This window comes from Sesamum indicum, linkage group LG10 (genome assembly GCF_026168435.1).
Source record: "Sesamum indicum cultivar Baizhima isolate 11 linkage group LG10, ASM2616843v1, whole genome shotgun sequence".
NCBI lineage: Eukaryota > Viridiplantae > Streptophyta > Magnoliopsida > Lamiales > Pedaliaceae > Sesamum > Sesamum indicum.
Window position 1 is genome coordinate 15816129 of NC_142666.1, and position 24838 is coordinate 15840966.

The 24838-nt window shown below is 32.5% G+C and overlaps 2 protein-coding genes across 2 annotated transcripts; both read left to right on the top strand.

Moving 5' to 3' along the window:
* Positions 1 to 11939: 11939 nt before the first annotated feature.
* On the top strand, positions 11940 to 15305 carry LOC148786734 (homeobox-leucine zipper protein ROC8-like). Its single transcript, XM_088886176.1, has 4 exons — positions 11940 to 12106; positions 13378 to 13495; positions 14110 to 14280; positions 15066 to 15305. Exons 1-4 carry the CDS (start codon positions 12018 to 12020, stop codon positions 15246 to 15248), a joined length of 561 nt encoding a protein of 186 aa, XP_088742302.1. The 5' UTR covers positions 11940 to 12017; the 3' UTR covers positions 15249 to 15305.
* Positions 15306 to 21776: 6471 nt separating this feature from the next.
* LOC148786735 (E3 ubiquitin-protein ligase RSL1-like) lies at positions 21777 to 22444 on the top strand. Its single transcript, XM_088886248.1, has one exon. It carries the CDS (start codon positions 21854 to 21856, stop codon positions 22442 to 22444), a length of 591 nt encoding a protein of 196 aa, XP_088742374.1. The 5' UTR covers positions 21777 to 21853.
* The last annotated feature ends 2394 nt before the right edge of the window (positions 22445 to 24838 follow it).

Genomic DNA, 24838 nt, shown 5'->3' on the forward strand with positions numbered 1-24838 from the left:
AGTAATATTAACATAATATATGTTATACACATATTTATTTAGAATTTTAATTATAAAATAATTATTTATATATATTTAACTCTTTTGTAGAGGTTTGTATTTTTAGACACATAAATCTATTAAAAAATATAAATTATATAACTAATGCATTTTTTTAAAGATGCTTATTAGATATATGAATATATTTTATATTTTTTTAGTGTATGTAAAAATTCTTGCAAACTAGTAATAACATATATTTGTAGTTCTAGTTGCTTATTTTTAAGTTGGTGGATTAGGGCTCAAGTCCATTTTATAGCAAATATTTGAAGCTCAAGTCCACATCACATAAAACGCCCAATATGGCTTACCAAGTCATTTTGCAACATAGGATTACAAATCCAAAAACATGTCCAATATGATTGTCATGCCATGTTTTCCTGCAAAAAACAAGATTTTCGACCACTTAACGACTTAATTTTATATATTTTTAAAATTAAAGGACTAAATTGATAAGGGCATACTAACAGGATTAACAGGTAAAGTTAACGGACTTGTAGGGGATAAACCTCCAGTGGTAAACAAATCACCTAACCAACTATTACACTTGAAATGGAGTATAAAACTCCTTGATATTTACAGGCCGAATATTAACAAAAATATTACAAGGAAAATGAATGGGTACAGTAAAATAAAGGAATCAAAAAACCTGTTTGAATGTGGCTCAGGAAATAGAGCCAGATCCAATATTCCGAGGGACACGGTCATAAAATACCGGACCCAAACAACCCAGCAAGTATCACGGTTGCACCAACACCTGCGGTACCCGAAACCAACTCAGATCACAAAGATCTGTACTCACAGAGAACCGACCACCACTACTCACTACACAAGTCAGGAACACACAGATATTTCAGTGAACAGGAAGAGTAGGAAAACAGATTTCTCTCGCGCGGAAAAAAACTCTATCTCAGAGAGAGAATGGGGCTCTTTATTTAAGGGGTCGAAGTAACGGCTTGGAGTATCAGACCGTTAGGCGGTTTCCAGAAGAGCCATCGGTTGGCTCTTGGAAACCGCCGGTGAGCGGTTGTAACCACCATGATCGGGTGTGAGAAGGAGAAGAAGGGAAGCGGTGGAGACCGAAGGTGAAGGAGAGAAGTCTGATTAGGGTTTAGAAGGGGGGAGCTTTTATATCGAGATGAGTCGGGTCGGGTTTAGGGAAGTGGGTCGGGTACCGGGTAGTGAGCCTCCAAGTGATAGTGGGCTTGGGTTGTGGGCTTCGGTTTTCGGCCATAAAATACTAACATACCCCACCTTGGACCAAATACCCATTGGTAGGTCTGGGGTTTTGGATCTGGTTTTCTCATCATTGCCAATAAATACTCCATGGTTGTACCTGCAATATAAAAACACTAAACAGAACACAGAAGTATCAGTCAGGATTTAACAAGAGTATTTTTAAGCACTTACTGAATTTTTCTAGAGGCAAACACTTAGTGCCCATGTGAGCAGAATTTTCTTCAGAACTGATTTTTTCTAATCTTATCAACTCCTTACTCACAATATCACGAATGAAGTGGTACCTAACATCTATATGCTTTATTCTATCATGAAATACAGGATTTTTACATAGTTGAATGGATGATTGACTGTCAGAATGAATCACAGGTTTTTCCTTTAAAAAACCAATTTCAGTTAACAGACCACTGAGCCATAATGCTTCTTTAAAGGCTTCAGTTGTAGCAATGTACTCAGCTTCAGTAGTAGATAAAGCAACAATATGTTGGAGTTGGGATTTCCAACTAATGCATGAGCCACAAAAAGTAAACATATAGGAAGTGGTGGATTTACGACTATCCCTATCGTTAGCATAGTTGGAATCTACATAACCTACAAGCTTTGCATTTTCAGAATTTCTGGAGAATTTGATACCAACATTTATAGATCCACGCAAATAACGAAGTAGCCATTTCAAAGCTTCCCAATGGGGGGAACCGGGATTGGACATATATCTGCTTAAACAACTAATAGCATAAGCAACATCAGGTCTAGAGCAAACCATTAGAAACATAATAGAACCAATCACATTTGAGTAAGGAATTTTACTCATTTTTTGAATATCACTTTCTGTTTTAGGACTTTGATTTTTACAGAGCTGAAAGTGAGCTGCTAATGGTACAGCAGCAGGCTTAGCATTTTCCATTGAAAACTTTTTGAGAACAGTCAAAAGGTAGGTTTTCTGATTTAGAAGAATAGTATATGAATATCTGTTACGACTAATGCTCATGCCAAGAATCTGTTTAGCATTACCAAGGTCTTTCATTTCAAACGCATTGCATAAATCCTTTTGTAACACATGAATGAGTTCTAAACTAGGGCTAGCAATTAACATATCATCAACATATAAAACTAAGAAGATAGGGGCATCATTCACATATTTGAAATAGAGGCAATGATCATGGTTACTCCTAGTGAAATTTAAAGATATCATGAACACATCGAATTTTTTGTTCCATTGACGAGGGGATTGCTTAAGACCATATAAGGATTTTTTCAGCAAACAGACATGATTAGGTTTAGACCTATCAGAAAAGCCAAAAGGTTGTGTCATGTAAATATTTTCATCCAAGTCTCCATGTAAGAAGGCAATTTTTACATCCATTTGTTTTAATTCCCAGTCATAATACGCAGTAAGAGCAAGTATAACACGGACTGTAGTATATTTCACAACTGGTGAGAAAATTTCATTATAGTCTATACTTTCTTTTTGTGTAAATCCCTTAGCAATTAGTCTGGCCTTGTATTTTATGGGATTTTCCTGTTTTATCTTGAATAACCATTTGTAGTCTACAATGGAGGCATCTTTTGGTTTTGGAACAAGAACCCAAGTTTTGTTATCAAGTAATGATTTCATTTCTTCTTTCATAGCAGTAAGCCATTTTTCGGATTTTAAGGCTTCTTCAACACTGGAAGGTTCTCCTAGCTCAGTATTAAGGCTAGTATGGAAGTCCCTAAGTTTTGAGGGTATCCTAGTTTGTCTCCTATCCCTATCTCTGGCAAGTAGGTAATTATCTAGGGGGTTATTAACCGGGTTTGTACCTTCTAAGTTTTCAAGGTTTTCTGCATTTTGTTCTTGATTGTTCTCTAATCCCTCCCCTTCTTGGTTATTCTCTATACTTACTTTGTTGAAAGTGGTTTCTATTCCTATGGATTGAGTTTGTTCTAAGCATGGCATTTCATTTTCGTTAAAAGTAACGTCTCTACTTATTAAGACTTTAAGACCAGGTTGACTCCTAACCCACAATCTATACCCTTTCACCCCTTCAGGATAACCAATAAAAATACATTTGAGGGATCTAGGTTCAAGTTTATCAACATTCTGATGAACAAAAGCAGAACATCCAAACACACATAAGTAAGATAGATCAGGCAATTTACCATTCCACATAAATTCAGGAACTTTTCCAGATAATGGCACAGAGGGAGACAAATTTATTAAATGTGTAGCAGTTAAGACAGCTTCTCCCTAAAACGTTTTGGGCAAACCAGAACTAATCAGTAGGCATCTCACCTTTTCAAGTAAGGTACGGTTCATTCGTTCAGCTACCCCATTTTGTTGGGGGGTGTAGGGGTTAGTCTTATGCCTTCTTATTCCATGCTTATCACACATTTCAGAAAACTGTTTATTACAAAATTCTAAGCCATTATCGGTCCTAAGAGATTTTAGTTTTTTACTAGTCTGATTTTCAACAAGGGTTTTCCATTTTTCAAATTTATCAAAAACTTCTGATTATGTTTCATTAAAAACACAAACACTTTCCTAGAATAGTTATCAATCACAGAAAGGAAATATCGATTACCACCATGAGTAGGCACGTTGGATGGACCCCAAACATCAGCATGGACATAGTCTAAAATGCAAGTTGACATAGATGGGTTTGGGGATGGGGATATAGGAAAGTGAACCTTATGATGCTTACCCATAACACATTCATCACAAAAGTCTAACTTATCAAGTTTATCATTCAAAATCCCATCTTTTCTTAGAAAATCAAGACCCTTCATGCTTATGTGTCCAAGTCTTTTATGCCAAAGAGTTGTTTTGTAGTTTTCAGAAATAAATGCAGCAAAGTTATCATATGTGGCAGTGCAAATATAAAGATTTCGTTTTCGTTCAGCTTTAAAGACAACCAAAGATCCTTTCATAATTTTCATAGTGCCTTTTCCCCACCTACCTTCTAACCCGTCTTCTTCTAATGCAGCATAAGAAATCAGGTTATGACTCAAATCAGGTACGTATCTAACATTTTTCAAAATCATTTTATAACCTTCAAAACATAATGCAACATCACCAAGACCTCTTATTTCACATTTTTTCTCATTAGCCATAGACACAAACCCAATATGCTCATATCTCAGATTTGAAAATATGTCTTTAAAAGGACTCATATGAAAAGTACAACCAAAGTCAATTAACCATTCATTCATATCAAAAGAGTTCACAAAGTTAACTTCGTATACAACGAAGACTTCACCATTTGATTCAACGGACACATTATTAGTCTTTTCTTTATCATCATAGTTTTTATCTCTATTTTCTCTTCTAGGTTTCCTACAGTCTTTTATGTAGTGGCCTTTAATACCACAGTTATAGCAGCGTCTATCCTTTATTCTGTCATTTTTCAGGTTGTTTTCTCTAGGTCGTGACTTACTCCTACTGTTATTATACCTGCTTCTGCTCCTACTATGCCTGTGATTTCTGAATTTGGTTCTACCCCTAACCATATTGATCTCATGTTGATTCTGACTAGGCTTATTGATCTTAAGATCTAACTCTTTACTCTTTAGCCCACTAATCACAGTTTCTAGATTAATATCATCTCTACCATACTTAATGGCAGCTTTAACATCTGAGTAAGATTCAGGTATGGCATTTAGTAACACAATAGGAGAATATTCATCAATATATTTATCACCAGCAAGTTTAATATCTTGGATTAATTTCGTGAAGTCATCTAGATTCTCATCAATATTCCTAGAAAGATCAAGTTTGTATCTAAAAAATTTTTCTAACAAAAACAGTTTGTTAGGCAAAGAGATTTCAGTGTACAGTTCTTCTAATCTATCCCATAAGGCTTTTGAAGATTCTAATTTACCTACTTTTCGTAAAACAGAATCAGACAGGTTCAGAATTATGGAGGAGTAAGCAAACTCATCGTTTTCCTTTTTCTTTTCTTCAGAAACATTTTCAACATTAGTTACCTTCAATGGCTTTGAAAACCTTTTGTTGGATAAGGATGCCTTTCATTTTCTGTTGCCATATTGAAAAATCGGTTTTGCCGTCAAAAGGTAAGTGATTATAGCCAGCCATTTTTTAAAAACAAGGTTTTGAAAAAAAAAATTTGATTTTATAGGCAACGTCAGAAATATTTCGAAAAATTTTTAGAGAAAAAACGAGAACAATGTTTTAAGCACAAGATAGTATTGCTGATAAAGAAATAGTATAACACATATACCAAAAAATAAGAACAGATATACCAAGAACAATAGTATAACAGATATACCAAAACAAGAACAGATATACCAAGAACAATAGTATAACAGATATACCAAAACAAGAACAGATATACCAAGACCAATAGTATAACAGATATACCAAGACCAAGGCTCACCAGCCTAAGTCCCTACTAGATACCCGACGATCTCAAGGGTGCGGCCAAGAGGGATGTTAGGGGGTTTCACCTTGGCAAATAAGAGTAATACAGAATAAGGAAAGAGATAACAGTAATATAAGCGGAATAGTGAGTAAACAATAAACCGAAAGGAGGAGGGGTTTATGAAATTACCGCCACCAGGATCTGCTCGGATCAGAGATGCAGACTCTGATACCACTGTAGGGGATAACCCTCCAGTGGTAAACAAATCACCTAACCAACTATTACACTTGAAATGGAGTATAAAACTCCTTGATATTTACAGGCCGAATATTAACAAAAATATTACAAGGAAAATGAATGGGTACAGTAAAATAAAGGAATCAAAAAACCTGTTTGAATGTGGCTTAGGAAATAGAGCCAGATCCAATATTTCGAGGGACACGGTCACAAAATACCGGACCCAAACAACCCAGCAAGTATCATGGTTGCACCAACACCTGCGGTACCCGAAACCAACTCAGATCACAAAGATCTGTACTCACAGAGAACCGACCACCACTACTCACTATACAAGTCAGGAACACACAGATATTTCAGTGAACAGGAAGAGTAGGAAAACAGATTTCTCTCACGCGGAAAAAAACTCTATCTCAGAGAGAGAATGGGGCTCTTTATTTAAGGGGTCGAAGTAACGGCTTGGAGTATCAGACCGTTAGGCGGTTTCCAGAAGAGCCATCGGTTGGCTCTTGGAAACCGCCGGTGAGCGGTTGTAACCACCATGATCGGGTGTGAGAAGGAGAAGAAGGGAAGCGGCGGAGACCGAAGGTGAAGGAGAGAAGTCTGATTAGGGTTTAGAAAGGGGGAGCTTTTATATCGAGATGAGTTGGGTCGGGTTTAGGGAAGTGGGTCGGGTACCGGGTAGTGAGCTTCCAAGTGATAGTGGGCTTGGGTTGTGGGCTTCGGTTTTGGGCCATAAAATACTAACAGGACTAAAAAATAATTTTTTTCTAATTTTAAATTAATCAGTAAATAAGCATTTTAGGATATTAAACTTTATCCCCACCTACGAGCATTTTTAGGTTACATGTTCTAACCATCTCGAAAATATTGAGTTAATAGTATTTTTAGTCCCAGAAACTATAGAGCCTTTTGTAATTTTCCTTGCATGCTGTTGAAAATAGCCAATTTTGATCTTGTATTTTAATTTTTTTTAATGCAAGTTTAGTCCTGTCGTTAAAAATTTGATAGAAAGGCCACGTGTCATAAGATAGATGGGTATATTATAGGATTGCGGTAAACAATGCTGAAGATGGGAATGACAATGAAATGTATGATAGTTATTACAACTTAGGAGATAGTTACGATAGTGAGAGAAATGAGACTGGATGATGCACTTTTTGAAAAACACATAGACAAAATATGTAGATGGACTTGACTAGTGACTGATCCTGAAACTTCATCTTCATAGAGGAATTTGTAAAGTGGAAGTAGTTATGACTTTCACAGTGGTAAGGAATCAAGTGATGGGGCTATGGATAGAAGCAACTATGCAATCAATCCAAGTGATAAGTTTGGACCTGATTTTGTAATTTGGAATAATATTCAGTTGTAAGAAAGTTTAGAGAAGTTGTACACTCATACAATTAAGACATGCATAAATTTGAAAATAACTAAAAATGACAATAATATGGGATGTTTCCCAGCACGTGATCTTTTCATCAAGTTCATAACCGCGGAACCAAGGTTGCATTAAAAAGTTGAAGTATGGAACCAAGATTGGCTATTTCTAGAGATACGAAATGAAAATTGCAAAAGGCCCTTTCGTTTAGGACTAAAATTGCAATTAACTACAAAAAATTTATGTTAAATATCATGTATGTATCCGGGGTTGAACCTAATATAAACTACTATATTGGAGTATAAGGACTACTTACTATCGTAATCGCTATAAGAAATAGTGTCATTGTCAACTATACAAATTCGTGGCAAAATAGTGGAAATTTGTAGCTGATTTAGGTAGTAAGAAAAATAGTTGCTCCATAATTAGGTCGTTGTTGATTTTAGCAGTATTTTTTTTTTTTTTTTTGAAGTTGATTATGCTGAAAATTTTACTAATGAAAATATTAGAAAATTTTTATTTTAATATATATAATAAATAGTTATAAAATTATACTTATTTTTATTTCAGATAATTTCTAGGATGTATTTTATTGTTTTTAAAATTAAATTATTATTTGGTCTAAAAATATATTAATGTTTGATGAGTACAAACTATAAAAATTAAAATTCATTTTGGATAAAAGTATTAGATTAGTATAGTTATATATATCTTTTGTTGTTTTGACACCATGCCAATATCTTCTTTTGACCCAAAATCCTTTAATTATGACTAAATGGTGCATTTTTAGAATTTTTTTTAATTGTAAAAATACTTAATTAGTAGGTAAATATTAATGGTGAATATTAAAATTAGTAACCTTCCTTATTTTCCAAAGTCCACCTTTCTTATTTTCCAAACTTTCATTATTTATGTTTCCAAAATTTATGTATTCTTAAAATATTTACGGTAAATTAGAATGCTTAATAAATAACGATGTTGTTTTTCTTAAAGATACGTTAGTCGTCTTCCTCTATCCTTAAATTTCAAATTCTAACATAATTGTTAATTAATTTCTTTGTTGGATATCATTTTGTGATTTTTAATATTCTTAAATCTTGATGAAATATGACTTTGTTGTTTATGTTGCTATTGTATTGTAAAATTATATGAATGTAGAAAATGCATAGGCGAATGATGTTGATTTCAGAATTTATAACCGAAAATTTCTGTTGATTATTAATGTTGCATCACAATATTATGTATTGAGTTTTATTTTTGCTTTGTTTTCTTTCATGTTCCGCTGATGTTTGCATAAATTATTATATTGGAGGAACATCTTTTGCATTTGGAGTCAATCTGCATTATTTTCTGTCTCTCTTTGGATCTAGAGTTGTAAAATTAGGGTAACATAAAAGGTAAATTACATTTTTTGTTCCATAAGTCGGTTCCACTTTTGGTCCCACACTCAGGTGAATTCGCACATTGAGTCCCAAATGTATTTTTTTTTTCAATTTTAGGACCATTGAGGGATTTCCATCCAATTGATAACGACAGCTGCTTTCTCCGTTAGTCAATACAATCAAAATAAGAGTAAATTACATTTTTGGTCCCATAAGTGGACTTGTTTCCAATTTTGGCCCCACATGTAAATGTGCGAATTGGTCTGAGCGTGGGACCAAAATTGTAAACTAATCAACTTAAAAGGACCAAAAATGTAATTTTGATTGTATTGACTAACGGAGAGAGCAACTGTCGTTATTAATTGGATAGAAATCCCTCAATGGTCCTCAAATTGAAAAAAAAGCCACATATGGAATTCAATGTGCAAATTGACCTATGTGTGGCACCAAAATTGAAAATAAGTCTACTTATGGGACCAAAAATATAATTTACCCTAACATAAAGGCCAAGTTTGTGAATAAATGATGTTACATGCCTATATAACACAATCGTATGTACTTGGCATAAGCATCCGTGTGTTATGATGATTTTTATCTTGATATATATATATATATATATAATCGGAGTTTTCTTCCACAAATTAGTTTTTTTTTTTCCTGGCGTTAAAGTTCTTAATAATATTTTATTCTTAAAATTTTGTACTTAATTATTTGAAAGTCTTATTGTATAACATTTTTGTGGATAGGAATTTTTGTGATACCTTTTTCCACTATTCTTTCTTAATTCCGTTTAGAATTTGGCAATATTTACAGATAGTTTAATATTTTCTATTTTTAGATATGTATATGGTTTTTGATTTTCAATTTTTGTTTATATTCCTTTCTTTCTTTCTTTGTTTTTTCAAAGAACAAGCTTCCGATTTTATGTCTAAATAATTTTGTGTTTAGTTGAAATCAATTAGTTTAATAATACGGTTACAAAGTTTAATATTTTTCTTTAAATTGAGTTACTTCAAAATTATTTTAGTTTGTCATTATAATTTTTAACTCTTTCTTTAAATTGAGCAATTTTAGCTTTTCTAGCGAAAATAAACAAGTTATCCGCTGGAGCAACTAGGGTTTTTGCCAATTGGATGCCAATTATGGATGTGACTTCTTATGTTGCATTATTTTGGCAGAAAATTTTGATATTTTGTATTTCATTGATTTTTATCCGAATGACCAAAATTGCAACAAAACGGCTAATTGCAAGATTGGACTTGCTAGTATGTTACTTGTAGGATGATGGTAGCTTACCCTCTTAACATAAATGACTAAAATTACAATTTCATATTTACGGCTCATTAAATTTTTCATTTACTGCATTTTATATTAAAATTTCTTAATTTGATGCATTCTACGATTAAAATAGAAAAAAAAATGCATATCCCTGCTGACGCACATAAAAGTTCGTCTCAATTACCTCACAAACATTATTTAGAAACTTTAAAAGAACTGGAAACAGGAGAACCATATGACTTATCACAATGAAGTCGTAAATTTTGGACGACTTTGCATCAACATCTTCCTTGTTGTATCTATTACATGTATTCACCAAAAATGTTTCTTAGGTTTGGTGATGTTGTCAAATAATGTACAATGCAACGACGCAAATTAGTTAGCATTCGGCAAAATTAAGGATGTATTATGCATATTAATTTTTCATTCTAAATGTAATTTCCTATTCATCAATTGTTGAAATGAAAAATCAAGTCTCACTTATACATCTATTAGACCATATAACAACAAAAAAGGGTGTAAAGATATTTCAAATTGATTATTTACTAAATTTATGTTACTAAATTTCCATTTTGAGGCATTTTGAAGAAATTTTGGGAAGTTATTGAAAATGAAACCAATATAACTTTCAAGTTTTGGTTTATTTTACACACCCTTTCAGAGATCTGTGTCCCTTCCAAATTAATGTTCTTACAACTCATTCATCATTTCCTACAACATGAAGTTTTTCGAAACACAGTTCACTATACATATTCTTTTCATTAAATATTCGTCATTGTAACGTAATAATATTTTTTAACAAAAGTTCAATGATTTACTTTTCATTATTTTTCTTATTTCAATGAGAGTCACTGCTAGTTTACTGTGATAATTTGGACATTTGAATAATTATACGAGTGATACAATCAATACGCATGATTATATCCTCATCCTAACTTGTAATTTTTTGGGTCAGCTGAGAAAAAAACAAAACGAAAGTGATTTAAATTCAACTATGAAAGATATTAGATATGTATACAAATAAATTTAATATTTTGTGTATATATTATGTAAATTGTCATTAAAACGATTCGTATTGTTAGGGTTGGAATGAATCTTGAATCGCACGATATGACATATATGTATAATCGATCATATTCGTAATTATATGCCAGGTTTGGTAATCTAATTAATTAAGTATATACGGTTAGCTGGATATATGCTGCGGGAAATGGTTAACGGTCTATAACTAACTCAACGGGTAAATATCGAATTAATGATTAACTGTGCATATCTAATGCATATAGATGCGGATCTTACATTATTAATTTTACTCGACATTTAATGAACAATCATATGATTAACTAACTAAAGTTTGCTTTTTTCTAAATCACTTCATGAAAAAGTTGATCTTTTTATTTAAATGTTATTCTCATACGAATCAAGTTAAAATAGAAAGAACATAACGATATTGTCAAATGATATCGATCGTGCTGACTTTTGTTTCAAGTAGACTCCTCAAAAACGGAATTATCATGAAAAACATGGGCCCCAAAATCATAATCAGAACTCGCTCGGAACTTGAGTTAACTGCACATACTCATAAATAAGCTGCTATATAGTTAAATTATGTGTACGTTTGCTCTTCAACTAACTAGTTCACGTGCATATTTAAGAAGACGAGAACCTAAAATAACACGATTGGAGTAACTCTTATTACAAATAAATCTCAAGTAACTATTTTCAATTTTAATTATGTCCAAAATATAATTAAAGAATTAATAATTAGCCACATAGATATGCTATTAATTACAGTTGCTTGAATGATGAAAATACAGCTGTAATAACACACTTCCAAGAGAAAGTTCAATTCAAAAAATTTCATTTCAAGAAAATAATTTAGAACACCTTAATTATCAAAACTTTGTCACCCCCCCCCCCCCCAATATTTTCAAAATCTTTACACTATTTTGGCCATAGCCCACCTCTCCCCCTCTATATATATATGCCTACAACTCATGTTTATAATTACCCACATCAAATTAACCATCCTCTGATTTTGCAAATACACCTGGCATCTTATCTGCTAGGGTTACGTAGAGTGAAACAACAGTCTGAAAATCCATGGCTTTTGATGCTGGATCTAGTTCTGGGAAGGAGACCCGCACTCCACCCTTGATCCATAGTCCTCGGAAACTCCAAAAACTTGAAGAGTAAGTCTTACACACACACACACACACATATATAAAGTTGGCCTTTGTTGTTCCTTTATGTTTTAAGTTATGTTTGGATGTTGACTTTTAATGAGAAAAGGAATGATCAACTGATAAACCACGAGGTACAAACATTTCCTCACTAAAACCAAGTGCCAAACATAGCATGGTTTCTGTCGTGTTTTGATGCTCCATTTTTCGACTATATATAACTAGTTGCATGAATTTTTTAATTTTTTGATGATACAGATTTTAAATCGTTCCTGGACTTGGGTTAATTTTGCAGCTGGATTTGATTTAAAATCAATTTAGGTATTAGTTAATTGATGTTCTACCTTTTATTTGGTAAAAGATCTGGTTTGTTTTTTCCTTAATTTTCACTAAAAAAGCTCTTAATTAATCCCCATTTGCAGAAAACAACAAAAGAAACCCTCCATTGTTTAAATCATAAATCAATTAAGAAATCCAATATTTTAATTTAGGAATTATGAAAAGTAGTGAGAATCAATGTGTGCACCATTACAAATGAACTGAGAAAAGAACATGTTGTATCATTTAGATCAAATTTCCTTATACAATTTGGATTCCTTCCCCCAATCAAAACTGTTTCCTTTCCGACATTCTTGAAACAAATTTCAAACTGTGTCTGCGACTCTGGGCAGCTCAGCCCACTTATTACCATTTCAATTAGTCTATGCTATTAATTAATTTGGGTGAGATTTATAATAACTACTATTGGCTGGCTGTATATATATATATATATATTTCGGGATTAAAATGCCTCAAATATATTTACTTTTTTTATAAAGTTAATTCTCTATAGTGCATATTCAATTAAGTTTAGTTTATTTTATTAATTTTAATTAATTATTTACCTCATTTTTGTCGTTTTATTTAATTAAATAAATGTAATAAAAATTTAATTTTTTCAAACACATCTAGTGTACTTTGACTGCGGTTTTATATGATTATTTATTTTCAGTATTTTCGGAACCCACCTTTTATGTACAAGTACTAGTATTTTTGTGTGTGCTAATTCAGTTTGATCTGTTGGGACAATAATTTTTTTGTTTATGCACGATATCGCTTATTATGAGGTCGTGCAATAGGGTTTTTTTTCCTTTTCATTTTTCTTTATTTTATTTAATTTTAGTTTCTTTGCTCTTACTTTCGATTAAATAAAACTAAAATACACGCACGCATACAGACACAGTTTTAGACCCTAATTTCCGATAATTATTAATAAAAATGATGGTTATATGTGTGTGCAGGCTTTTCCTCGAGTGCAAAAATCCAGACAAGAGCCTTATACAGAAATGGAGCATGGATCATGGGATGGACCCTCATCAAATCAAGTCCTGGTTCAAGAACAAAATAATGCTCAAAGAGGTATATATATGTGCTCTGCTTAATTCAAATTTTAGTTAATTTTTTAAGGTTGTGTTTGGATGTAGATATTTGAATTTGGACCCGAGGATCGGATAAGACCCCCAATTGCTAAACTTATTCAATCATATCCTAGAAATTTTACTTCTAAAAAATTCTCAATCGAATTCATTAAATTAATTACCACACTCTATTAAAGACAAAATAATGATTTTAGTTTCCTAACACAAGATTTATATACTTTTGTTCCCATTAATTATGGAATTATCACTCTTTGGTAGTCTTCCGTTAGTAATTAACTAACGAAAAGGCCACACGTGGAGCTCTACTGCCCGAAAAGCTAACGGTTGTGTTCATAGCACGTGGCTTTTCTCCTCGAATAGCGCTAAAGGAAAGCTATTAGAGGACTAAAATTGAGAATTTTTAGAACTTGTGGGACTAAAAACGGGAATTACATAAACAAAAGTGTATAATTTTTAAAGTATGGGACAAAAAATATAATTTTTCTGTTACTAAATTTACTTAATTCGTTTCCTTGTACATTTTATTTTTTCTCTTAAAAACAATTAAGCGACAACGATAACAGCTATAGTCACATGAACGCGTTGATGTTTTAGAACGAAAACGTACGAGAAGCGAACGAAGCTCTTAGGGTGGAGAACACGAGGATTCAGTTGGAGAATGTCCGCATGTCTGAAGAACTGAAGAATCGACCAAATTGCTGTACGTGCTCCAGAAATCAAACCCTTCAGCATTTGCTCCATGAAAATGCCAGATTGAAGGAGGAGGTTAGTTTACGCTCTTGCTTAAAATTACATTGCAATAGCATTAACTTGAAATGGGTATTACATTCACACTCTTTGAAATTATATCAAATTATATAAATATTTTATGTTCTTTGCGAAATGACAGTTACACCCCCTATGGGGCGTAAGTGTAAAAAAAATATGAGATAAATGTTATTTTGATCGAAGCTCAAGGGTGTCAATGTAATAAATCTAGATAGGGTTCTATTTCAAGCTAAAATTGAATGATTTTAATTCAAAATTAGTAAAAATTTATCTTTTTAAACCTTCGTCAATTGTATAATTTACTATCATTAACAACACATAAAAATGAGGAGGTTTTCTTCATTTTATATAAGGATTAATTACATTTTATCATTCGAACTATGACCATCTTTACACTTTAATATTTATTTATTTATTTATTTTTTGTACCAACATACCATCTCAACTTTAAGAAATTTTGCACTTTGCCATTTTTAATTATTTTCCAATGAAGTTTTTTGTTGAAAAACATCACATGTAATATCTAAGGTTATGTAATGTGATATTTATCGCATATGCACAACATATCATATTTTTCCGCAGAAAAATCAACAAAATTATGGTCATATATGACAAAGTGTAACTTTCGCAATGTTAAGATGATAAATTGATACCTAAAAAAATATTTCGATGATAAAATATAAAAAGAAGTATAGTTCGAATGGCAAAATTCAATTTACTGTTTTATATAATCTTGAAACGATCGATGAGCTAATTTCTTCTAAATTTTATTGTATCCGCAGCGCGAAAAAGTGACCAATGTAGCTGTTCGCATATTGCAAAATCCTGCTTTGCTGCAACTGTTGGGACATGAAATAGGAGATCCCAACGACGAAGAGATGGCTGGCCGTCCTGACGATGTCGACCTTGAACTCGGACTGGCGCCTCCTGCGCCACCTGTTTCCGACGACGACTTTGATGATTAAGGAATTCAATGTTATTTTTATTTAAGAACAGGTTTTATCATTCTGCATTTTAGGGTTTTTTTTGTTTATCGACAATATGTGAACTACAATGTCTTATCTGTTTCTTTACATCTATGTGTACATTGGTTACCATTTTGAGTGAATTGTGTAGGAATTTCTTATTTTTTGTGGAGACAAAATATGAATGTTTACCATTTTGCATATACATAAAATGGATATATTTATGCCTTCATAAGATTTAGGGTAAATTACAATTACCTATAATGAGATTTGATATAATTATGAATATTTCTTATTTGAAATAATATAAATACTCCCCTTAAATAAAAATTAATTATGTAGTTCATAGACGGTGAAGTGGGCATTACTATTTTACTCTCGATGAAATCTTTTAAAAATTAAAAAATTATTTGAAAAAGAATAAAAAAAATTGGGGGTGGGTAAAATAATTATAATCTATAGGGAATAGTAGTCCTAAAAATACTTTTAAAGAATATACAAAACATATATAATTATAATTTATAATCCAGAAGAGTATTTTGGCTAGTTCACCACAAAAATTAGGTAGAAATCTGATGGATGCTAACGAGATGGGTTTGTTGTTAGACAGACGTTAATATTAGAAGGTTATTTGTAATTTCTCAAATAATGAAAAAATATTTATAGTTATACCAACCTCAACAACATTGATTGTAATTTATCCCGAGTTTTAAATAACCTCTTATATATATGTATATATATGAATCTGAAGGCTTTATTGGAATATTGTTTTTGCAATTATAGGTATTTTGATAACTTGGTCCTTTAAAAAATAGAACTTGCGATTTGGTAAATTATTTTTGTAAATTGTCCGACCAAGAACTCAAAAATTAGCTGAAAAACCATACGTGATCGAAAGTCACATGTTCCCTCAAATTTAAACCGATACATGATTTCCACATGCCAATTTTCAACAGATTTAAAAGTTTCCAACAAAATGTATACTCAAATCGCAAATGTTACAAAAGATAATGGACCAAATCACAAATTCCATTCTTATTAAAGGACAAACGAGCCAAACACCTATAATTACAGGACGGCTTACACGAAAAATATCTATATTATCTCAAAAGTTTAAAACTATATATCAACCCCTCGTAGTTAGTCTTTTTATGCCCTTTGTTTTATTGGTACATGGTATACATTTAGCTGGTGCTGCACTGCAAGGGAAACTATTTTTTGGAATTTTTTGTCCCTTCCACAGAGCTTAATTAATGATCTGAAAACTTTAGGAAAACAACTGCAGTTCATATATTTTTGTTACCGATTGATTTTCTTTTTGCCAATTTTTCATTAATAACTAATAGAGACCAATCAAATTTGACCATGTTGAGTATAAATTTATAGGACTTGGGACTTTGATCAGCTAAGCAACTATGTGGGGATTAGAGGGGAGAAAACTTATTTCATAAAAAAGGAAAATTTTATGAAGAAATCACAACAAATCCAACCCTGCAAGATATATTTGTAAAATTTGAACATAAGAGGTTGAAATATATATAAATGAGCAGGTAGTGGCTGAGGAAAGTGAAGAGCTTAGGGGGGTGAATAATTTGAATGATTATAAGTCTTCCTCAAGGGGTGAATCATTTGATGATTCAAACAGTGAGTATGGATATAAAATGGAGGAAGATAAGGATGATGAGGGTGATGTGGAAGCTGAAAATAATGATTTTATGTATGTCTGCATGCATTGAAAATGAACTTTTTGGATAGTTGTAGACCAATAATATGTGTGGATGGGTGTCGCCCTAAGGGGCCTCGTGGGGGAGTGTTATTGGCTGCTATTAGCATTGACCCTAATACCAATTTTTTTGCCTATTTGTTATGTTGTGGTAAGGAGGGAGAACAAGGAGATATGAAAAGGATTTTTAAATCTGTTGAAAAAGAATTTGCACATTGAAGAAGATTGTAAGTACACCTTCATGTCAAATAAACAGAAGGAATTTGTGGATGCTCTGCAGCAATTGTTTCCTAATGCAAAACAAGGGTTTTGCGTTAGGCATCTCCACTCAAATTTTAAAACATCTGGTTTTAGAGGTTTGGCTTCAAATGGGTTGTGAAAAGCTGCTAGAGCTAAAATAGTTAATCAATTTAATCAAAGGATGCAATAATTGAAAGAGTTGGATGAAGGGGCTTATGCATAATTAATAAAAAATATCCAAAAGAATGGAGCAGATCCCACTTTTTTACTTATCCAAGGTGTAATATTCTGTTAAATAATGCATGTAAATGCCTAAATAGCAATATTCTAAAAGCAAGTGACAAACCAATATTGTCAATACTTGAATGGTTAATGAAATATTTCATTAGAAGACTTCAAGTGAACAGAGATAAAACTTTGGAAAAATGAAAAAGGACATTATGTCCTAAAATTCAAAAGATCATTGACAAGAATATTAAAAAACTTGGTGATTGCATACCCATTAGTCTGATGATAAGTATTATCAAATCTCCTGTTCCGATTGGACATAATATAGTGTTGACCTTCAGAATTGGACATGTGGTTGTAGAAAATGGGATTTACCTTGTCGTTTTCTATCAAGGAAAGGATATAGAAAAATACACACACCAATGTTACAGGGTGCATACATATTTGAAGGCCTATCAGCATGCTATATTGCCAATCAATGGAAGGGAAGAATAGAAGAAGAGTGCATTCAATTCACATGTCCCACCAAAGCCTATGAAGAGAGTGGATAGACCTCCCAAATCAAAGACACTGAAAGCTAATGAGCCAGTGCTGAAAAGGACGAAAAGAAAAACTGGTTCAATCATGAAGGAAGGTGCATCCAAAATTAAAAGGCAACAAATAATACTGAAGTGTGGCAAATGTGGAATCCAAGGTCACAATGCTAGGCATTGTCGTAGCAAAATTTTGTCAAACGAGCATATCCTAGATGTATGTAGTCAAGTCCCTCCAAATGATGCACCACAAAAACAATAGGTATACATCCAGTATTTTCATTATGTTTTGTTGAGTCTGAAAAACTAAATAATTACTCATTAGTTTTTCTTGTTCTTGGTAGGTTAGAAGAAAAGGTAAAGCATCCATTGAAAAACCTGATGTGGTAATCCACATGAGAACAAGAAGTTTAAAAACTTCAAAAACTCAATTGTTTTCTATTTTCCTTGCTATCTATGTTGTTTCTAATGACTGATTGTCGGGTATATAGGGACATGTCCCAACTGCATACCCTTTATCTAGACAATTGAAGAACAAAAGGTCTTTAAAGCAAGCTGCACCTGCACCTACACCTACTATGTCTGCACAATTCCAACACCGAAAGGGAGTGAACTTAAGGAGCCAACTCCTTTTGTCAACGTTGAAACAGGTGGAAGGTTAACAAATGAATAAGGAAGTTCAGGATCAAGCCTTTTATTATTAAAGGAGAAAAAATATTTATCACTATGGCAAATCTTTCAAATTCTGTTAATCAGTTGAACAAAAGAAAGAAGAAGATATAAAGCACTCACTAGTTTTTGCAGTTGGGAATGTTCTTTTAATGTATGTTATGTGTTGGATTAGAACAATTTTTGCCAGTAGAAACCATGTTGTTGCTATATGATTTGTGTTGGTGTAGAATCTTTTGTTGGCCTAAGAAAAAATGGCTCTAATGTTGGCAGCAGAAAACTAAAAAATATTCCACATCTTTTGGCTCTTTTATGACCGGTCTGTTTGCAAGCAATGCGATATATTTTATGTTTATCAATTGTTGGTGTATTTAGTTTTGGTTGGAGTATGCTATAATTTTTATTTTATGTTCTGTTGGTGCATTTATTTTCTATCGATATAGGTTTAGATAATAATTTAGTATAGTATAATTATATAGCCAAAGCAATACATAAACAATAGAAAAAAAAAATTACTCTTCATTTTACAAAACAACAAATTACAACACTAATCTATCAACAAAACAGCACCAAGCCACCAACAAAACAATGCTAATCTATCAACATTTCCTTTCCAAAACAGTACATAAACAACAAAATAACAAATAAAAATATAGCAGCAAATTTCCATTTTCTATAAATCCTTTTGATTTTAGCATAGTCCTCTTCAACTTTCTTCAATTCTTCAATCCTGGCTTCATATCAGGAATATTTTGCTAGCAATTCAGGGATCACAATCTTTGCCCATGCACAAATTAGTGGATCTTTCCAAGCAAAATATCCACACCCCTCTCTACAAAATCCCACGAAAAAGGCAAAAAAATTCAGAAAAGATATGCAACAAATCCAAGAAAGAAAACCAAAAAAAGAAAAATTGAGAGAATTACCTTGTAATCTTTTGCAAGAATAGAACCTCCTTTTTGGATCGTTATTAGTCCAAGAAGTCCTTACCATTGCTCTCTTCCCACAACAACATAAAAATGGTCCTTCCATGGCTGACTTGTGGGGGACGGGTAGAAGGAGCAAAGGAAGCAAAATGAGGAATAAATCTAATTCACCCCTTTTTATTAGTTGGGAATTAACTTTAGAGGGAAAAACTAACATTTTTCCCTCAAAAAATGTCCAAGTCAAATGCCATGTCATAGAATTATGCTACATGAGACTAAAATCTCCAAAATTAAATAGCATGTGCCCTGCACATGATATTTACCGATCACAATTGCCAAATTCGTACACTAAAGGATGACAATACGCATTTCCGCAAATTAATGGCTTTAAATCGATAAGTATGGAAGTTAGAAGATTAATATTAATCGATGGCAAACTTAAAGGACCAAAAATAATTTTTTTTCCGTTATCTGTATCATCATAAGTTTTTTATTTATATCTATAAAATATTAAAAGCTTATGACTGTTTTTAAGTTTTTTTTTCTATTAATTAATATTTTCTTTTTTGGTATAGCGTTATTTAAAAATGGTACTAAAATTACACATTTTTTTAAGTTATAGAACAAAATATAGCTCATTTTCATGTTGCACATGAGATGCATGCGCCAATTTTAACAAACTAACAGAATATGGAGATGGTACTGAGATTGGACATGTTTTAATGATACACAATGTCATATGGTGAGTCCCATAATATTGAGACGAAACTTATTCAAAGCCCAACTTTATCAAATGAAAGCAAATTTTCTTGAGAGAGCTTATGCTTAAATCGATTTTATTCTGTGATGTACTTTGTGGAAAAACATAGTTACTCTTAAAACATTCACTTTGACTACAAACTCTAATAGTTGATATCATGAATTTATAGACAAGGATCACATCAATTTAATTTTCAGACCAAGGCACTTCTATAAGGCTTCACCCTTATTCTTGGAACCTTTGCCTCTTAATTGCTTGACTTTGCAATCTAATTATGTCCTCCAACAAATTGATTTTAGTATTAATAGTATATTATGTTAATAAAGTGAATCAAAATTACTTACATGAACATCTTCTGATACTTGATTGCATCACCTCTTGCTTAGTTCAGGATCAAATTAAATATGATTACATGTTAGGAAATGACAATATTACCTAAAACTAAGTACGAAAAAATCTAAAATACTTACATCTTTATAGCAATATTAAACAATAGATTCTATTCCACAAATATGAACCATCTTCTACTTCTTGCAATGGAAGGGAGAAAATGAAAGTGCTGATGACAGGATTGGGGGGAATGGGGATTTGGGGGGGGGGGGGTTTGGGAGGGGGAGCTGGGTGGATGGGGACCATGGGTGGCGAAGGAGGCTCGACGGATGAGGCGGTGGGGGTGAGAGGGTGGGGTGGGGTTGGGTGGGGCGGCTAGGCAGCGGGTCAGGGGAGGGGATGGGGGGTGGGATTTATTTTTATATTAATATAGATATATATTATTATAAATATTATACATTATATAATTTTATATATGTATATATAAAATAATACCTTATTTTTCTATAATAATATATTATATATTTATATAAAATAATAATAATATTGTTTTCTTAAAATTCTTTCATAGTATAAGGGGGCATGTAATACACGAACAGGGTCAAAGAGGTAAATTACTTAATTTTAAAAAAGTTGAGACAATTTGATAACTTTTTCACAGAGTAATAATTTGCATACATCCCATATCATAGGAGAATTATTATTTTCCCATTTTTTAACACGTGCACTAGCTAATTTTGCAACAAAAAGTTAACTCGTGGGACTAAATTTGACTATTTCTACAACCATGGGATCAAAAGTGATGATAAGTCCCTGTATATTTTGAGGGACTAAAACTGCAATTGTACATAAAGATTATAACAATTAGAAAAACTCTTTGTCCTAATTACGCACTTTGTTTTGAAAAAAAAAAAATTACCATGGCTAATTAAGCACTTTAGTTTAAGAAGGATTCCTGTAATCCTTGTCCGAGTAATCTTGGACTCCAATCAGTACAAGAAGTCTCTATATACGAAGTTTCTCGAGTCTGATCATGATAATAGCCGTACAAATTCAATTTTTATGATTAACAACTTTGCATCAATCTTAATATAGGGAAATCCCGTAAATTGTCTTGGTCTCTACCTCCACTATCTTGCTAGTCTGATTAGTTCACAAAGGGAATCGAAGATCTAGGGTTCTTGCATAACTGCGTCATGAGGAACCATGAAGAGAAAGAATCATCAGAAATCCAGGCCTCTGCTTTCACATGTGAGATCTGCCTGGAATCCAAACCCTCATGCCAGAAATTCGAGCACACGAACAACTATTTTGTGCATAATTTCTGCATGAGTTGCGTAACCAGACACATCCAGGCAAAGCTCGAGGAAACTATATCCACCATTAACTGCCCCGAATTAACCTGCCACCAAATCCTGGACCCTATCGACTGCCGAGCAAAGATCCCACCGCGGCTCTTCACACAATGGTGCGACTGCCTTTGCCGTTCTGTTGTTTCAGGCTCGGAAAAGTGCTATTGCCCTTATATGGATTGCTCGGAGGTGGTCCTCAATGAGTGCAATGAAACAGTGAAGAGATGCCTGTGCCCTGGATGCAAAAGGCCTTTCTGCTATGCTTGTAGGGTTCCGTGGCACGCTGGATATTGGTGCAGCGAGAGCCATCAAGCTAGGGATTACAACGAGAGGCGATTCGGGTTTCTCCTCGAGAGGATGAAGTGGACTAGGTGCCCCGATTGTGGCCAGCCCGTCGAGCGTATCAGTGGCTGTCGAGACGTTATCTGCAGGTAAGTGAACCAACCCAAGGCAAACACATTGTCTTTTAATTTTGTTTGAATTATTATCGACTTAATTGAAAAATTGTTTCTGAGCTTGATTTAATTAATAAATCGAATAACTGAATCAAAGTGGAACGAGTTTTAGTTTATAAATTCATAGCATGCAACTCAAGTTCGAATAATTTAATATTTTCTAGTATATTTTATTCTTTTTAATATTGAATCGTGTTTGAGCAGAATTTTAAAGCTTATTATGAGAAAATCATGTCTGAACTATTGGTTAACTTTCATGAAGTGAGCTCAAGTAATTTAATTTATTTTCCAACTATAAATGTACGTAGGTGTATATATATAACTTTATATGTGTTTATTGTGCTTTATGATTATTTGTTTTCTTTTGCGCGCTTCTATAGGGATGATATTTTGTTGAATGTTTCCGATGTAATTTTCTTGAACTAATTTTTACAACAAAAAAAAAAAAAAAACCGATTTGAATTTTTGCTTTGATGCAGTAAAAATTGTTGCTATGTGCTGAAGACTATAGTAACTGAGCGAATTTATACTTTTCTAACAATATTAATCTATTTAAATTTTGGACTTTGTATTGAATTTTATTCTTGTGGTTGATATATAAGATCATTAAAGCCTAAGTGGAAATTGCATTTTCACAATATTCTTATTAATCGTCGCATATGTTACCAAAAAAATCTCATTTTTAGTTGATTGGTCAGATTCTTTTATTATTTTGACACAAAAGGAGCTATTACGTCGCCGTTATTGAAAAGGCTAAAGAATTAACGGGCTATGTGCTTTTTTTCCCATCAAAATACTAATAAAATATGAAAAAAGGACTAAAAGTGAGAATTTTTATAACTAATTATGGGACGATTGAATCTCATACTAATTGGACGAACAATGTATTAATTCTAAAATATGGGACGAAAAATTCTATTTCTCTTTTTTTATATTATTATTGCAGATAAGGTGATTCTAACAATATTTTTAATGTCTAATATTCCAATGACTAATATTTTGACCTACACGTGGATGCAGATGCGGCAGATTGTTTTGCCATGACTGTGGCAGTTCACCTCATCTCGGCGATTGTCGACATCCAACTAGCAGATATTGCCGTGAAAGGCTCCCCGTGTGGTCCTGGTTTTGCATTATTATGACTTATGGAGTTTTTTGGGTTTTCCTGTTATGCTTTTTGCGTTCGGGCAAAATATAATTTTAGTCTTGTAATTTAAGTGTTTTAATTTTGGGCGTGTATAAATTGATTTTCGCAATTTAGTTTTATAACTTAAAAATTTTGACAATTTTCATCTTTTAAATATTGCATGTGACTTGCACATCACCCGATAATTTACAATTTCAGGGGCATTGACATTTTTAGTCCAATAATTTGAGAGATTTGGCATTTTTGTTCCTGTATGAATTTGTTTACAGGACTAAATTGCAAGTAAATTGCAATTTCCAGTTAAATTAATTACCAAAATTATAAATTACAGGACTAAATTACAAAAATTAATTTATACAGGACTAAAATTATAATTTTTCTCGTGGTTAACATAAGATATTTTCCTGCACAATTTCTGAAGACTCATTGCTAGCCAGTGTTAACAACATTTTTGTTATCAAGTTGTCATGTCTGTTTGATTTAATATCAGTGATTAGTATTCTTTATATATAGATATATGGAGATGGAAAAAAATATAATATTAGTCCTATAATTTAGAGAAGTTGATATTTGGTCCTACACGAATTGATTGATAATAGTAAAATTGCAATTCAATTGGGTCATCAACAAGTCACATGAGTTTTTCAGCCAAATCAACAGAAAAAACACTAAAATTATCAAAACTTCAAAATTATAAGACTAAATTACGCAAATAAATTCTTGAAGGACATAAATTGCTGGAATTTTTCAAGGGGGGTAAATTGTTGCATTTTTAAGAACATACGAAAGCAAAAATTCCTATTTTTTTTATAAAATAATAATTTATTCATTTACAATATTGCAAGAAGTTGCTTGTATTTTTTTATTGTTCGAGAGCCTCGTTTGATATATGATTTAGTGTTTTTCCAGTTAGGAGATACATTTTTTTGGATCTTGGATATTGGTGAAAACTGAAAAGAAAACCAAAAAATTATGCCCAAAGCATTTGGACCAACTAGATGTCAAAAATGATCTTTTCAGCAAAAAAATATTTCTAAAATCCTCTAGAATATAATTAAGTATATTGAGGGTCTTTTGTTCATAGTTTCTTTCTCAAGTCCATATCTAGATATGTAATCAATACAAAAGCTATAAAAATAATGATATTCCACTAAAATAAATTATGTAATAATCAATCAAAATGCATAAAATAGCTTTACTCCTCTATAAATTTAGGGTATAATAATC